This window comes from Symsagittifera roscoffensis, chromosome 2 (genome assembly GCF_963678635.1).
Source record: "Symsagittifera roscoffensis chromosome 2, txSymRosc1.1, whole genome shotgun sequence".
NCBI classification, from domain to species: domain Eukaryota; kingdom Metazoa; phylum Xenacoelomorpha; order Acoela; family Convolutidae; genus Symsagittifera; species Symsagittifera roscoffensis.
This window is the reverse complement of record NC_087063.1, coordinates 3228585-3246789: the sequence shown is the minus strand read 5'-3', so window position 1 is coordinate 3246789 and position 18205 is coordinate 3228585. Positions and strand designations below refer to the sequence as shown.

At 34.8% G+C, this 18205-nt stretch overlaps 2 protein-coding genes across 2 annotated transcripts in view; one reads left to right on the top strand and one right to left on the bottom strand.

The window, feature by feature from the left end:
• LOC134839592 (uncharacterized) overlaps window positions 1-17718 on the top strand; it is a gene marked incomplete at its 3' end in the record, with an annotated part of 30764 nt that extends 13046 nt beyond the window's left edge. The window contains 10 exon segments of the mRNA XM_063855196.1: window positions 975-1388; window positions 1633-1842; window positions 3732-3869; window positions 4486-4635; window positions 6399-6473; window positions 6805-6873; window positions 7178-7312; window positions 13078-13209; window positions 16989-17135; window positions 17554-17718. Coding sequence (XP_063711266.1) covers window positions 975-1388; window positions 1633-1842; window positions 3732-3869; window positions 4486-4635; window positions 6399-6473; window positions 6805-6873; window positions 7178-7312; window positions 13078-13209; window positions 16989-17135; window positions 17554-17718 — 1635 coding nt within the window.
• Window positions 13533-15950, bottom strand: LOC134840493 (leukocyte antigen CD37-like). The gene is made up of 4 exons (XM_063856328.1): window positions 15665-15950; window positions 15172-15301; window positions 14507-14754; window positions 13533-13978 (listed from the first exon to the last, which is right to left on the bottom strand). The coding sequence occupies exons 1-4, from the start codon at window positions 15812-15814 to the stop codon at window positions 13619-13621; spliced, it is 888 nt and encodes a 295-aa protein (XP_063712398.1). The 5' UTR covers window positions 15815-15950; the 3' UTR covers window positions 13533-13618.
• Window positions 17719-18205: the final 487 nt, after the last annotated feature.

Here is an 18205-nt window from a genome sequence, read left to right as displayed (position 1 = left end):
TTCTGTTAGTGCTTGCAAGAGGAATGTCTAATCACCGTTTTGTGTACTACTCTCTACAATGTCCCGCGTTTATTGACATCCTCAAAACAAGTCCCCAAAATCAACAGTTCCTCGACACTTACTACGAGTTATGTCGAACAAGCATGGTTGTTATTTCGGATCCAGAAAAAAACGCCAAACGTCGAATGTCGACCTTGAAACTCCCAGAAATTAGCATTTCAAAGGTCGACCAAAGTTCATCGAAAATCGATGCAACGGCATCAAACCTATCTGTAGTCGATTCAGTTTCAAACAACCACGTCGAATCTTTTGACCAATTGAAAGAGCCCGAAAATTCAGCCAATCAAAACACAGACTCTAATACGTCTCAACTGGACGACGGTCAAAAAGCAGAGAAATCTTCTGAAGTTACAGAAGTTAAAAATGAGTCGACTGATTTGTTAACACAAAATGATAAAGCAGAAAATGTAGGTGATGAATCGAAACCGGAGTCGAAAACAACTCAAAAAGAAGCTCAAAAAAGTCGAGTTTTGAAGCGATCGTCAATTTCTGTTTCACGCGAAGACTTTCGACGGAAACAAAACAACAGATCACGTGATTGGAAAGGGGGGAATAAAAATAATGACGGGAGCATTTGGTCCAAATCAAATGTGAAAATGAGAGAAAGAACTGAAAAGAACCTAAAAACCCCGAAAACGAAAACATCGGCAGGTTAAAAATGATCACGCCATCACGACTAGAAAACATCATGTTCTGATTATTAGTATCGTTGCTTGCCGCACTTTTACAGTTATCATTTTAGATTCAGTGTACAATCTAGAAAAATCTAGAAGGTACAGAGCTTATTTAAAGTTGGTTCTTTATAGACATAGATCATCTTCGGTAGTTTTTTTATAAGTATAAGGCATAAATCGTATGAATCAATGCTCATTTTATAAGCTATAGGGTTTTTTAGAATTTTTCTTCCATTTTAGGAAAGAAAGGTCTCTACCGACGAGCAGCGCTGATCGCGGCAGCAGTGCTCTCGCAACTCTTCGGCGGCGACAGTCTTGGCCTGGACGCCAAAGTTGCCGCTCGGCTCTGGGGTACAAAACTAGCCGACTTGATGGGCGGTGCGGATGAACTCGAATGGTATATTGACCCCACAACTGGCGAGATGAAACAACGTCGGAAACGGAAAGAAATCCCGAAGTTGGAAATTTTTGTCGACAAGGATGGAAAAATGTACGTGGTGACAGAAACAGGCGAGAGGATTGAAGTGTTCAAAGATCCGAGGACCGGAAAGTTGATGTTCCGGACCAAGTCTGGAAAATTGATTGAAGTGCCTGGAAGTCTGGACGTCTTTACGGATCCGATCACTGGAAAAATGTACCTTGGAGAGAAAAAAGGTAAAATTTTCTTCTTCTGAACCAAAAAGCAAACTGAAAAATTTTTTCTTGCAATTTTCTGAAATGCAACGCTTTAAATATTCATGGTTGTTTTTTTAAAGGTCTAAGGTCTTAAAAAACAAGAAAGAAATGGCGTCTTAAGTTTAAGAACCATTCTCAGAATGGTCTCAAAGATCAACATACAATGATATTCTCTATTTAGTTATTGCTCGCCTAATTGATGCAAAATGTCGATTTGTTTCAGACCCCGGCATGGAAGTGTTCACAGACCCAGTGACTGGCAAGATGTTCATCAGGACGAAAGACGGCCAAGTACTGGAAATAGTGACAGATCCCAAAACTGGCAAAGTGTACATGCGAACAGCCAGTGGAAATCTGAAGGAGCTGCCACCTGGAATGGAGTTGTACACTGATCCAACAACGGGCAAAATGTACATCGGAAGCAAGCCAAAAGGTTAGTTAGGATCTCTTTAATTGTATCCTCCCTCGGGTACCTTGTAAAGAATATCCCCCATGAAGAAATAAATCAACGGTAAAGCATATCAGAGTTTTATACATAGTAACGAATATCCCCCCTTTTGCAAAATGGGATATGGTTAAAGAGTTGCGTTAGTTGCTTGAAAAAGTGCGGTATCAAGCTTCCATATATTTTCTCACCGATAAAATTTTCGCATCAAAAGATAAATAGTTATTTTGTCTCAATCGATCGCAGATAAAAATCCAAACGCAGAATTCAATTTTTTTTTGTCAAACTGGCTTGTTTAATGGTGTTTCAGTAATCAAAATATATAGTTTTTATTGTTTTGACTATTGAAAAGTTCGACCAATGGGCTGTGTTTTAGTTTTTGTTCCGACTATTTGAAAAATGCGGAGGAACGTTGTATTCGGGTGTGTTTTAGTTTTTTCTTTTTTCTTTTTTTTTTGTTTTCCACGCAAAATCATGCACCACAAATAGTTGTGGTAATGATTCGAGTGATATATCATTTTGAAGCCCTTTCAGTCGTAATTTGAACAACATTAGAACATTTTCAAAAAGGTTGCCCCGTATTTTAAAAAACATAGCAATAATTTAAAATGGCATGCTCACAATAGCATATTTTTGCTTAATTTAGTTTTACTCAAGTAAAGTTGGTTTTGGAAATTTTAGCATTATTTGGAAATGAAAAACCTCGAAAACTTAGGAGTAAAAAAAAAAAAGGTTGCGTAGTTTTGTTCATGTCCATTGAAGGAAATAGGAATTTGAAATCAATTTTACAAATACACATATCTTTCACTGAATTCACTCAAGCTAAAAAGTTAAGAACACATGAATCCACGAGTTGTGATTTTGAGAAAATTTTTCTTTGAGCAAAACAAATTTTACCTTTTACATTCCATACCCACAACTTAAAGTAATTTAACAATGCATAATGCTACGTAACTTGTTTTGGAATCTGAACTTTTTTGTATTTTTTGTTTGTAATTTTTTTGATATTTTCTTAGTCATTTTTCTACACTTCTTGCCTATTTTAGTATGAGGGTCGCTTACTCCTAAACTCTAAGTTCTCGTTCTGTTCTTATTATCACATCACGCAGAAAAAGAAAACGACTATAATTTGAAAAACAATTTTTTTAGACTATGTTCGGATCAATCTGTGCTACTTGCACAGTAACCGGCTGTCTTCATTCTTCTTTTATTTTTGTTTTCCAGGCTAAGCCAGGCAACGTAAATATTCATTGGATTTGGTTGAGTAATATATTAAATTAAAACCTTTCCAGTCGTGATTGGAACAACATAAAAAATCTCCAAAAAGTTTCCAGAGTGGAAAAAAACGAAAACCGTTTGAAGCTTTTGATTTTTGATCTAATTTCGAGCAAGTACAGCAATTGAGCAGGCCTGTTATAGAAGAATACTCGCAGATTAGCAATAATTAATCCATGAACTTTTTGTTCAAGCCTTGAAAAATCTAGTAGAATAATTTTTCAAAGTTTTTGTAGCGCCATGTTGCAAATAAAAAACTTCAAAAATTCAAAAAAATTTCTGCAAAAAAATGAAAAAAGTTTTTTTTTGATTTCTGATTTTTTAATGGTCATTTTTTCAAAAAACTGTTTCCAATAAGCCTTTTTTACAATGAATGTCGAAAATGACGAAAATGTCTAAAATCTAGCCTTTCATTCAGATCCTTTCTTCAAAAAAAGTTGAAATTTGCTTAACAAAATGAAATTTTATTGTAACTTTTCAAGAATATGGTCAGAACTTTCTGTGATACCTACACAGCAACCAGTTTTCCTAGTTTTATTTTGATTTTAACTATAATTTACTTTTTAAAAGTCAAGTTATTTTGATTTGTTTGATTTCTGCAGATGAGCCGAATTACGAGATCTTCACTGACCCGGTGACTGGCAAACAGTACATCAGGACAGAAGATGGCGAGATACTGGAGATTGTGGTAGGGGAGGATGGAAAAACATACATCAAAACCAAGTCTGGAAAGCTACGAGGCGAGTTGATAAAATCTAAGAAATAATTTTAGAAGTCTTTCTCTTTTTTTGGCAAAACTTTGTTTCATGGGAGTCGATAACGGCTAGTTTTCAAATGAGTTTCATAACACCTTACGTTAATCATTGTTATCATCGGTAGCATCAAAAGTTTTTTTTTAAATGTCGGATTGGCGTATTCAGTTATCGTCCCCTTGTATCGCCTTGTCTGAAACTCAAGTTATGACACAATCAACGAAATTTCCACAACCCAATTTGGATGATATATGAAGCCATGTGCGTTTGGTACAATAATGTCTTCATGTATAAGATTTGTCATCAGTTAAGTTTCATTTTTGTCGTCTTCATTATGGTGCACTTCCAAGACAGAATTTTTTCGGATAAGTTTTGTAAAGTATAAACAAATTGTCTCCTTTTTCCTAAAACAAATTTATTTATATTACTATAAAGCGCGTTTTTCAAGCATCAAGTTTTAGTTTTTTTTGTCTGTTTCCAGCATTGCCGAATGACATGCAGATATTGTTACCTTTTTTAAAAACAAATTTATTTATATTACTAAAGGAAGTTTTCAAGAGCGTTTTTCAGGCATAAAATTTCATTGTTTTTTGTCTGTTTCCAGAGTTGCCGGGTGAATTGCAGATGTACACTGATCCAGTGACTGGGAAGATGTTCATTGGGAAGCACAAGGGAAAGGAGGGGGATGGAGGAGACATGTTTGAGATTTGGACAGATCCGGAGACTGGAAAACAGTTCATTCGCACCAAGGACGGTCAGTGTTCGTTTTTGAACATAGTTTTCCGGACTACTGAAAAACCCCGAAAAAAAAACGTGGAGTGCAAAGAAAAAAATTAATGTTGCGGAGTGGCAAAGAGTGAAAAAGGCTATTAAAAGAAGAAAAATAATACTCATAATAAACTAAAGATTCAAATCGAAGTGTATGTAGATCACTGAAACAAAATTTAGCTAATATGTTGGCCCAAATGAGAAATTTTCCCCCTTAACAGGCCAATAAACAATCTCTCAACTTAAATTAAAGGGAAAATTCAAGCAGTAAGGCCCGCATGTACGTTGCTCAAATCTGATTGGCTGAAAATATTACTTCTGACCAAGTGAACTCTCTCCCCTTCGAAATGATTTAGGGGGGAAACTTTTCACCTGGTTCTATATGTTTTCAAAAGCGCATAGCAGTTTATCAAGCTAACTTTTAAAGGCTTAAAAAAGAATTTGAAGATTACTTTAAGGACTGCCTCATTTTTATCTTCTAGGTAAGAATTGTAAAGTAATCAGATTAATTTCTGATTGTTCCGACTTTCGTCACGAAAGTAATGGAATATTTATGCTCGGGGTGGGACAAATTTCGACTTTTTAACTAAGCTTTTTTGACGGAACTTTTTTTACATCAGCCGTCAAAAACATTGTCATCTTGAGCTCAAATTTGAAAAGATATTTCACCTGTGATCATTTTTCGTAAAGTTATGGGGGTTTAAATATTGCCATTATGGCCAATTTGGGACAATTAGCGCGCGATATAATTCGCGCAATTAATACGTAATCGGAGATTTAATCAGTCTCAAAAATTGTTCCAAATTGGTTGAAAAAAAAAAGCTTTTTACCATAACTGATTTGTTACTAGGAGCGAAATCTATCACTTTGTGTTTTATATGGCGTGTGGGGGAACGAATTTCACACAAAATCTCCAAATTAAAAAAATAAAATTCATTTTTTTATTACATTCAATTTTTCCATGTTATTACTGCTCCATAGGCTTTAAGAGGCAGTCTGAACATTTAGGGCCCTGATACGAGCAGTCTTGTCTATATTTTTCTTGTTTATGTGTTAAAGGCTTTTTCAGTACAATATGCTCGCAGCTTACAGTTTTTACAGCTTTTTTTCTAAAGAAACTATTATGTAGCTGTATAAATACGATTTTGTTTTTGGTTCGGCCTTGTTCTGTTAACTGATAATTTGTATAATCATGTTTGGTATCAATTGATAAAAAAATTGTGTCTTACTTTCCTAAACAGATTGTTAATTACCAGAAGAAAAAAAGAACAACATTTAGGACGGTTACTCGAATTGTTTTCTCCATTTCAATTGCTTCTCAACTTATAATACTTGGTGATCCAGGAGGGCGTGTAGGAATTTCTCAGGGGTGGGGGATTTTCAAAAAATGTACCAAAATATTACCGGCCCTTTTATAATTGGATCAAATTGATTTTCCCAGCGCTCCCAGAACACTATAAATAACCTATTTTGACTAAAATTTATGAACACACACGTCAAAGTTGTCGTTTTTGGAACTTTTTAGAAAATTGTGGCCAAGTAATTGCGTTATTTTGGCGCGCCCTCTCCTTCAAAACTAGTATCTATTTTAAAATTAATATATACAATTGTTCAAAGAAAACTTGTTTTCATCGGTAATGGTTTTTTAATGGATTGCAAATAAAAAGCTGTAATTGATTACAAATTTGAAAATTACACTAGAAACATTTGTGAACATCAAGATCACTTTTCATCATGCTATTTTTTCAGGAGAGATTCTTGAGATCTACACTGATCCTACAACTGGAAAGATGTTTCTTAAAACTAAATCTGGCAGACTCAGAGGTGAGTGAATATTTCTAGCTAGAGTAGAACTGTATACATTAACACATAAAAACTCAGCTTCGTCGAATAGATGGTACTTAATACTTGCTCAAATTATAATTATCATGAGGCAAAATCAAATTTTTGTTTTTGTGACGATGGCAGCATGCTTGGTGATTTTGAATAATTAGTCGGAGAATTTTGAAAGAAAGAAAGCACCTAAAATTCTAATGACGTTTTTCAGTTTAAAACCGAATTTGTCAATATAAATATCAAGTGTTTATAAAAAGTCAGCCTACCGTCTACGCAAACAGTTAACTCGCTGTTTTTTGAAAATTATTTGTATTTTTAGAACTACCAGACGACATGGAGTTCGTCACAGACCCAGTGACAGGAAAAAAATTCCTCAAACAGACGAAAGGTACTCTTTGTATTTTCACATATTTTATAATTGTTTGATGATTTTTTGGTCGTTTGAACGCCAGAAAATTATCTTGACCAAATTTGTGCTTGTATGCGCTTTTATACTTTCAGCTTTAAATCAGTATTCAAACATTTTTTTGATGGGTAGCTTTTCTAACATTCTTTTGAGCAATCATTTGAGTAATCAAAAACAATAAGAATAACTTTGATATTTCAGTGAACTGTAAATTTTTTTCATATTGCAAGCGTAATTGTAGTTACATTTTGCAACATACGAAATACAATATCTGGTTTCTGTTCAGATCCTGGCCTTGAGATGTTCACGGATCCTCTGACGGGGAAGACATATGTTCGCACGAGGGACGGGGAGGTCCTGGAAGTTGTTGTCGGCGAAGATGGCAAAACTTATTTGAAGACCAAATCCGGAAACCTCAGAGGTCAGAAATCTCTCTTGAACTTAAGCTTCTGATTAATATTAGCCACTTCTTGAAAATAAAATCATCTAGTTTTTGACTAAGAAAAGCTTGATAGTTAGTTATGAAGTTCGGAAATTCATTGCAAGGAGCGAGTTTAGGTTTTCTTTTCTTGCGTTCAATTTTTAATTTCAAATGATGTTCTTCAGTGAAAGCGTAACTCGCTTCTTTGTTGTAATAAATTTCTATTTGCAGAAAAACTTCAGGGTATGGGATATTTTTTGGCGTGATTTCTAATAAGTTAATCGGCAAAGCGCGGATAATCATTATCAGCAGCTGAATTGAGGTTGTAATTGAAGGGTGGTTGAAACCACTTCAAGAATTCATCACACTTGTCAGCTAAAGCATGCGCCTTTGGTACTATTTTATCATATCCCAATTGTTCCGACCATTGAAAATGGGGAGGATCTTTGTTTTCGGGTGTGTTTTAGTTTTTTTGCCTTTTGTTTTTCACGCAAAATCGGGTACCACAAATAACGATCGGACTGGCTTGAGTGATATATCATATTAAAGACCTTTCAGTCGTGATTCGAATCACATCAAAATAATTCCAAAAAACTTTCCCAGTGTCACGAAAAACCGGTTTGAAAGTTTTGATTTTTTGTCTTAATTCGAGCGAATGAAGCAGGCGAGCAGGCATTTTTGTTTTCCTCGCAAAATCAGCTGTCATCCGACTGGTTGAGTGATTTATCATACTGGAGCCCTTTCACTCGTGAATTCGACGATTTCAAAACTTTCAAAAGAGTTTGCCCGGTGTCCAGTAAAACCGGTTTGAAATTTTTGATTTTTGTCTAATTTCGAGCGATTGAGCAAAATTACATTAGCTTATTTATGCATAATTTAAGCCCTGAAAATTTAGTTTTACTCAAATGAAATTAGTTTTTAGCTTCATCTTTGGCTTCTTTTTTTGGCTTAGAGTTTTTAGCTTCATCTTAGGAATCAAAAACTTCAAAAACTTGGGGAAAACTTTTTTCGATTTTTTTTTGTTATTTTTCTTCAAAAATTGTATTGCAATTTGCATATTTTACAATGATTGACGCAAATATTTCTGCTCTACTTTTTCGCTCAGATTACTTTATCACACCAAGCCGAAAAAAAACGACACTTATTGGAAAAATAATTTTAATGTAACCGGCTATCTTTGCTTATATTTTACTTCAGACATCAAAAACTGCTAACTTAGAAAGGCCATCGCACGCAAAAAAATACAAAAAATGAGATTGCAGCTCAGAAATGTTCAACAGAAATAAATTTTAACCATTCCGACTTTGGCAGCAAATTACAGAGTATTTGTCCTCGGGTGATTTTTCACCAAACAGTAATCGACTTTTTGACTTTTCGTCTAAGCAAACTGTTTCAATTCACCTACAAGTTGTTAACTAATGTCCCGAAAAAGTTTTCGAAAAGTTATGAGGCTTTGAATATCGCCAATTTGACCAATTTGGGTTAACTAGCTGGCGATATACTTCATGATTTTAACGCATGACGGGCTATTTAAACCGGCTCAGACATCGTTCAAAAATGAATAGAGACTTGCCATCTGTTCTTTTTTTAGCTATTGACACACAAAAACATCTAGAAATTTTTTTAATGAATTTAACTTTGGATTTCAACAGAAAAATGGCTTGGTTCATTGAGGTTTTTGACGTTTTTCTTCCAGGTACTCAAAGATGAACAACTGGGAAGTTTTTTTTTGCTGCGCAGTTATAATTACCTCTAAGAAAACTTTTAATGGTCAGATGTTTTATCATAGTACAGCGCTTGCAGCCGTGAATTAGACTTCAAAATAGTTTCAGAAAAGTTCTTCCAGTATCCAGAAAACTAATCTATTTTTATTTTCTCTCAAGGATTTGATTTGCAAGATCTAATTTCTGAACCTACAAATAAATGATCCTATAAAATAATGAAACATTTCACCTTATATTACACTTTCTGCTAGGTTTTTTTTTCTTGAAGCCAAAATTTAATCCTTTTTTAAAACCTAAAGAAAATTTTGATTAAAAAAACATTTATTTTTTAAATTGATTTCTTAAAATTAATTTTTAATATGTAATTTCGTCTGCAGCCTGGTAAAATTGTTTTTTTTTCAAGAACTGTTATATTGTACCTAATAACTGTGGTTCCAATGATGTTAGTTTTTTTGCAACGACTAAGTTGAGTGAAAGCCTAGACTCTTCATATCCTTTAATGTTCTCTGTTTTTAGATTTGAAGTTTGCTTAAGAATCTTGTCCTACTTTTTTGTTAGTTTTCAGTCAAAAATATAACGACAAGTTGGCCAAAAAATTTGTTTTTTGGTTTAACCTACTCATAAAGCCTACTCCATAAATCTTTAAAATTTTTCGATAGTATTTCCAATTTTCATTTTTTCCAAAAAATACAAGTTCTGCATCGTGACTCAATCAGGCTTTAGAGAGTTAAAATTTGATTGCTAATATCGACACTTTCAAAAGTAGTATACCGTCGAACACAATGCGACTGATTTTTAACAAGATTTTTTCCTAAGCTGTAAAGAAGGAGAAAAAATATTTAAAATAGTTATTGCGGATCCTTGACTTATCAAGGATTTCAAGCATTAGTTCCGGACTATCCTAAACACGTTGGTCGATGTTTGGTTGAACGACAACCGCATCTACTGCCTTTTTCACTTTTCCGAAAAAAACGGTTTTCCGATTTTTACCGGCAAAAGGTGCGCGCCATCGTTAAAAAAGTCATGTATGCTTTTGTATTAGTACTTCGTGTTGAACAAACCTGGGCGTTTATCGCAAAATGACAAAGAATAAAAGTTCTGAAACAGATAGTTTTACAAAATTGCATTACTAAACTATGAAAACTTCTTTGAGAGATTTGTAGCTTATATTTAAATTTTGAGTGAGTTTGTTGCTTTAGTCCCAAGGACTTTTTTTAAAATAGCTGATTCCTTGTTGCGTTTTTGCTGCGTTTTTGCCTCCCAAAATTTTTCTCTGGCGCCATCTCCGGAGAGTTTGATTGTTTTGATTGAATCAGATAGCAATTAGTTTAAAGATATGTTTTTTATTGCCTTCAATGTAAGATTATATTCGTTTTATTAAAAACGAAAATTTAAATGACCCTGTACTAAAAAGCTGTTTTGTACAAAAAGCGCTAATATCCAAGCTTTTTTTTTCAGTTTTGTTCTTAAGATCTATAAGCTACCAATCACTTTGAGCTTGAGACGTTAAGGGGATGTCAAACATTGATGAAAAGTTTTAAGGATTTAGATAATTAACATTAAACCATAATCAATCAACGAAAACTTCGATAATTTTGTTAGCACTAACTAACGGGCGTTATACTTCATGATATTAACGCATGACGGGCTATTTAAACCGGCTCAGACATCGTTCAAAAATAAATAGAGACTTGCCATCTGTTCTTTTTTAGCTATTGACACACAAAAAACATCTAGAAAATTTTTTTAATCAATTTAACTTTGGATTTCAACAAAAAAAAAATTTGGTTCATTGAGGTTTTTGGCGTTTTTCTTCCAGGTACTCAAAGATGAAAAAATTGGGAAGTTTTTTTGCTGCGCAGTTATAATTACCTCTAAGAAAACTCTTAATGGTCAGATGTTTTATCATAGTACAGCGCTTGCAGCCGTGAATTAGACTTCAAAACAGTTTCAGAAAAGTTCTTCCAGTATCCAGAAAACTAATCTATTTTTGTTTTCTCTCAAGGAGTTGATTTGCAAGATCAAATTTCTGAACCTACAAATAAATTATCTTATAAAATAATGAAAATTTCACCTTATCTTACACTTTCTGCTAGGTTTTTTTTTCTTGAAGCCAAAATTTAACCCTTTTTTAAAATCTAAAGAAAATTTTGATTAAAAAAAAACACTTTCTTTTTTTTATTGATTTCTTAAAGTTAATTTTTAATATGTAATTTCATCTGCAGCCTGGTAAAATTGTTTTTTTTTGCCATAACTGTTATCATGTACCTAATAACTGTGGTTCCAATGATGTTAGTTTTTTTTGCAACGACTTAGTTGAGTGAAAGCCTAGACTCTTCATATCCTTTAATTTTCTCTGTTTTTAGATTTGAAGTTTGTTTAAGAATCTTATCCTAAATTTTTGTTAGTTTTCAGTCAAAACTATAACGACAAGTTGGCCAAAAAATTTGTTGTTTGGCTTAACCTACTCATAAAGCCTACTCATTGAATCTTTAAAATATTTCGATAGTATTTCACTTATCATTTTTTCCAAAAAATACTACAAGTTCTGCATCGTGACTCAATCAGGCTTTAGAGTGTTAAAATTTGATTGCCAATATCGACACTTTCAAAAGTAGTGTACCGTCGAACACAATGCGACTGATTTTTAACAAGATTTTTTCCTAAAATGTAAAGAAGGAGAAAAAACATTTAAAATAGTTATTGCGGATCCTTGACTTATTAAGGATTTCAAGCATTAGTTCCGGACTATCCTAAACACGTTGGTCGATGTTTGGTTGAACGACAACCGCATCTACTGCCATTTTCACTTTACCGAAAAAAAACGGTTGTGCAGGTGCAAAAATTTTTAACGGCAAAATGTGCGCGCCATCGTTAAAAAAGTCATGTATGCTTTTGTATTGGTACTTCGAGTTGAACAAACCTGGGCGTTTATTGCAAAATGACAAAGAATAAAAGTTCTGAAACAGATAGTTTTACAAAATTGCATTACTTAACTATGAAAACTTGTTTGAGAGATTTGTAGCTTATATTTAAATTTTGAGTGAGTTTGTTGCTTTAGTCCCAAGGACTTTTTTTTAAAATAGCTGATTCCTTGTTGCGTTTTTGCTGCGTTTTTGCCTCCCAGAATTTTTTTCTGGCGCCTTCTCCGGAGAGTTTGATTGTTTTGATTGAATCAGATAGCAATTAGTTTAAAGATATGTTTTTTATTGCCTTTAATGTAAAATTATCTTCGTTTTATTAAAAACGAAAATTTAAATGACCTTGTACTAAAAAGCTGTTTTGTACTAAAAAGCGCTAATATCCAAGCCTTTTTTCAGTTTTGTTCTTAGGATCTATAAGCTACCAATCACTTTGAGCTTGAGACGTTAAGGGGATGTCAAACATTGATGAAATGTTTTATGGATTTAGATAATTAACATTAAATCATAATCAATCAACGAAAACTTCGATAATTTTGTTAGCACTGAAAAAAAAAATGCTCTAAAATTTTCATCTATCAAAACCTAATTTTTATAATTTCAGTTCAATTTTAATTTGCAATCTATTTTTGGTTTGCATAAGTGGTGTGAGCCTTAAGGTAAATAAGATTGTGAAAGAAATAACGGGTAAAAATCTGTGTTTAAATTTCTTGATGCTAGTTAAATACAGCAATCTTGATAAGCATGACTTTCATATACAAGGCAACATTTTCATGTTAACCAAATTAAGCCCTTTCTCCAAACCCCAGTTAGTTAACCCCCACTTAAACAATTTTATAAGATATTTTCTTCTTTCTCCTCTCTCTCTCCCTCTCTCTCTTTCTTCGTCTCGTCCTGCCTTCTGCCTCCTCGCAATCTTCGGCTTATGTCATGATTTAAAGTTTTTCCCCGTCAGCGCTGCTATCACGCGTTCAAGTTCGGTATACGCTCTTGCTAGCCTGACACGCTTCAAAATATATTTTTATGTTTACATAGTAAAAAAAACTGCAAACATTTAGCAACAATATTTTGCATCAAACTAATTTTCAAGTTATTCGCAACAATATCCTGTTTTTTTTAGAACTGGGGGATCATCTGGAGATGTACGTAGACCCAGTGACTGGCAAAATGTACTTGGGGGAGAGAAGAAATCCTGGCATGGAAGTGTTTGTGGATCCAGAGACTGGAATTACTTATGTGCGAACAGCCGACGGTAAGAAAGTTGACAGTTTTCTATAGCAAAATGTTACTCGCATTTTTTATCTACCAATGCTAATACCGCAAAAACTAAGCGACCAGATTTCTAAAATCAAGTGTCTCCTATCTAAAAAGAATAAGGTGAACTAATGATGTTTGGCTTGAGACAGATATGATTTTATTTGTTTTCTTATTTCACAATTAGAAACAGAACCTGGCGATGGTAAGAGCGATCATCATAATCAGAATTTCATTATTTTCGCAAACTTTTGTTTTCGCAAATTTAAATGTATATTACTATTGATTTCCATCATATTTTCGTTTCAATATGTTTACATTCAACAAACATATCACGTCAATAGTTTCATAGATTAAGGAGTATCAATTGATTTTAATGTTCATTGTCAGTTTCATCTTAATTATAGTTAGTCAATAATTCCAACTTTCTCCGCTAGGTGGCGCAATCTGAATGCCAAAAATGCAGCCACCATTTCAGACAAAAGATAAGCCAATCCCACGTAGGCAATTAAGTTTATATGACCCTCTAAATACTCGGTGACCGCTTCCACGCACCCCTTTTCGAACACAACGAGGTCAAGGGTCAAGTTGACACAGTTGGTCGGGGTCAAATCCGATGAGAGGTCAGTTTTGCGCTCGGGTGAAGATTCGTTTATGGGTTTGAAGTCTTTGTCGTATATGCCAGGGCAGGTGTGAACAACTATAGGTTTCATGTCTGCTAACGACGCGCATGAAGCTGGAGCAACACCGATCTGGCTCTCGACTTTCTAGAAAAAAAGTCATTAAAAAGAAGCGTTTTTCAATTGGTTTGACTTGCATTCGCTATTTGGGAAAAAATCAGAAATCAAGCCCTTTCACTGTTAGTCGGCGAAACTAAAAAGACCCAATTGATTCGATAAAATTAGTATTAACTCAAAATGTATTTAATCAGATAGGAAAACTCTAAATATCTCAATTATTCATGCTATCTAATTTTTTTTCAAAACTCAAACAATGGGTTCATTTTTTTGTCTTTTCAAAAAAGTTTAAAAAAGTTGTGAGTTGGTGAACTTAGTTCAAAAAAGAGAAAAATTAGACCTGAAAATGAAGACTATGTATAAGACAAAAAATCTCAGTTATGTCCATGTGATTCTTACAGCATCCTTAGAAAAAAAATTCGAAACAAAAAGAAAAACTCAATTCAACCCCAGTGGTCTTAGAATGCAAATTTTGCAAGATTTGCATTCAAAACAAAAACAGGGAAACTCGTGGAAAATTGAGGAAACGTTGCATAAATATGTATTAAACAATTTTACCGTGACATCGTCGGCAAAGAACACTTTCTGCCAAGTATGAGGTCCTTCATCGCCACAACAATGCAGACTCTCTTGCAGATGATCCCAATGATCCCTCACAATCGGCATGTCTCTGTAAAACTCCAGACTCTGATCCAGATCCAGTTTGATCATCTGGTACAAGTGGTCTTTCCAGACGAAGATACACCCGATCACCAGAAGTTGAATGGCGATGAAACTCAAGGACACCCACATGTATAAAACAGTTCCTGAAAAGAAAGAAATCTGAGTTCTGAGAAATGAAATTCCCATGTATCCAATTGACATCCTTTTCAGATCAAAAATCGACTAAAAATTCTGTCTTTACAAAAAAGTCTGCTGGTTTTCTTCTTTGAATTATTTTGCTGTGGGTTCTTTCAGGCTGAACTATGAATTTAATTTTAAAAATTAGTAACAAAGGGTTGGAAGTCTAAAAAATTCCCTGCAATAACATTTAACGACCTAATTATTTGGCTCATCGGTGATTAAATTTAACTCCCGATGAGAAAAATTTCCTCTTGAAAAAAGAGGAAATTTAGACATGAAATCTTCCCCTCACGTGCTCAAAAAAATCGTAGATCCCAGCTCGAATTTGTTATTTCTGAATCTGATATTTACAAAATCATCGCGTAAATGATCGTTGATACCTTTGGTGAAGTTTGTCCAAATAGACGCCTGTCCAATGATGCCAGCCATGATCATGACTATGGAGCAACTGGCCAATAACACACTCGCATACGTCGCATAGTTTTTCTTAATCAGATAGCCCTCTTTGACCTGGGACAAAAGTCTAATCTGCTTTAGATGGTGCAAGGTAATAAAAAAAGTATCTCTGTTAGACATCATAATGAGCAATCTTAGAGCTCCGTGCTGGACCCAAGTCGCCCCAGAACAAAACAAATTGCAGCAAAAAAACTCGAATACAGAAAGGTTATAAAAAAATTAGTTTTTGGAATATTTTGAGCTTTTTGATTTTAGATTTGGTTAAAAGTAAATATTTTTTTTTCAGCTATGAAAGGTTTGTCGCGTTGCAAAAAGGTAGAACACTAAGAATACGTGCAAAGTGTAATAAAAAACCGAGAATCATGTTTTAAATATTTTTTTAATTGAAAAATTATAACTTGAATCATTAGTTCTTACCTGATCGTCGTGACGCAACAGAACCATTAGTGACAGCAGAAATACAGGAATTGCCAGCAGAATCATAACCAAGTTAATAGACAGCAGGGTTATTCTGACTCGGGCGAAGCCAAAACAGCCCCCAACTGGGGGTTCGGGTCTGGAAGTCATATTATTTTAGGATAACGTTAATCAAATCAGAAGTTAAGTTTTTGGAGTTGGCTTCTTGGTTTCGGTCAAAATTTGGTTTCGGTGTGTGTTTCAGAAAATGCACACGAAGTTCATTTTTGGACGGAACATTTTTTTGGTGACGTAATCTTTATCGGTCAAAAGGTCAAAGCTTATTATGAAAAGAAAGAGCTGTTTATGCTGATTTCAACTGGAATTTATTTAAATCAACAAATGTATTTTTTGGTTGCTGCGAACTACAAAATTATCAAATCTAAGTTGACGGTTTTGTTAGTGTTATTGAAAAAATGCCTCGACCTCAATAAACAATTTCTTTTATGCAGACCCATTTGAGAGATCTTCTGCAGTTCGCTGAAACGCGAAATCATTTGTTTGTCGGATTGGCGAGCCAATTCAATTTCATTACGTTTCTCAGGTTGAGGTTCCACGACTTGTGTCGACAGACTTTAAAAATAGCACCGCATATAATTCTCAGATCCAAATGTCTTAGTCTGGACAATATTTAAGTCGACTAACTTTCAGACTACCGCGACCCAAATAAGATAGTTCCAGAAGTTCCAGATTTTGCTTACGACTATAAAACCCTGACCAGACTATGAATTTTTGGTCGCGGAATTAACATTGCCGCCATTGTGTAATTCTGGAAATTTGTCGCGAATTTGACCATGACGCGGACCTTGACATAGCTAGGTTATAAATTGCTTTAAAGTGAGGTTATTAGATTAACTAAAGTTAACTTTTATAGTACTTTTACAAAGCCATCACTAGTGAGATAGTCTAGACGGTTTTGAAAAAATTGTTTTAACAATATTTGGCAATCAGGAGGGTCATTAAGACAATTTCTTCACCAAGAAAAGGTCCAAAATTTGAGCTGTTCAGGTCTTCACCGACAACCGCTGATGTGCCACTTCTTAAGAACTAAATGTATTTTTTTTTTGCTTTTTTCTGCCTCATTCTCAAGCAACGAGCACGGCTCATGGCGGGCCTCGAACATCCGACCTTTCGATTGAGAGGCGAAGACGTAACACCTTTTTTTAAATAAGAATCCCGCATCGTTCACGGTTGGAAGGGTCCCAGTGTCATACGCCTCCTCAAGGTGGGACCGATTGCGTCTTATCCGCTCGGCCACGGCTGTCCTAATCTGTCGTTGTTTTAGGTCAGATTCTGGAGATGTGGACTGATCCGGACACTGGGAAGACTTACTTGAGGACTAAGAGTGGCAAGATTGTGAGTGAGGTGGATGACACTCTGGTCATGTACACAGATCCCAAGACGGGGAAGAAGTACTTGGCACCCAGAAACGGTTGGTATAGATCCTTAAGAGAACTCGTTGAGTCAAGTCATAATATATTTTCAGAATTTCAATCAAAATGTTGGTTTTAAAAGTATCAATACAAACCGCTTCAAGTATAATTGCTTTCCCTTGTGTTCCCAAGAAATGAAGAACCAATAACAACAAATTTTACGAGGGGTCGGGGTAGGGGGGGGGGGAGTTGAAATGCCTAATAAGAGTTGACCCTGCGTGGCTGCTAATCATAATTCTGTTTGAATATTCGCCAATGTTAGGCAATCATAATTCAGTCGGACGAAAAACTACATCTTCTCTATATATTTAAAAGAAATATAAAAAAAAAATTATATCGATATGTTCAAATCACACAAACTGGTCCTGGCGGGATTCGAACCCCAGCAGTTGGTGTCATGGACTGTTGTTGTTCTAGGCGCGCAGCAGTCATCTGTGTTCACTGACCCCGTGAGTGGGAAAGTGTACATCCGGACCAAGAGTGGAAGAATAGTGGAGGCACAGATGGAGGAGGAGATGGAGATATATGTGGATCCCATAACTGGCAAGACATACCTCAGGACCAAGTCTGGAACCCTCAAAGGTCAGTTCGAATGCCATTTTTGCGGAACTTATCCAAGTTTACAAAGACTAAATTAGAATTAAATTCTAAACCTTTCAAATTAATCACTATGATTATGGACAACGAAAGCTATGGAGAAATACAACAAAAAAGTGAGAATCGAATTCTCAAGTACCAAGCCAGAAATACTAAAAAAAATACTCAGTTGGGATCCCATCTTCCTCTGAGAAGGTTAGGTTACGAGAATGTGAGCTAATTAACCAAGCGAATCGGTGCGTTGAACTTAAATCTCGACTGAAACGTTCCTAATGCAGACTCAAAAATTAATTGTGGTTCCTGCAAGACATAGAGAAACTATCAATGGGATTTAACAGGCCTGTTTAAGGATAGTCCATTTGAAAACTGCAATTCAGTCTATTATAAAATTGAAACGGTTTACTGAATTATAGATAAAAACAAGCATGGCCCGTTGCTGGTGCAAGTTGCCCAGAATTTTCCAATCAAAGAG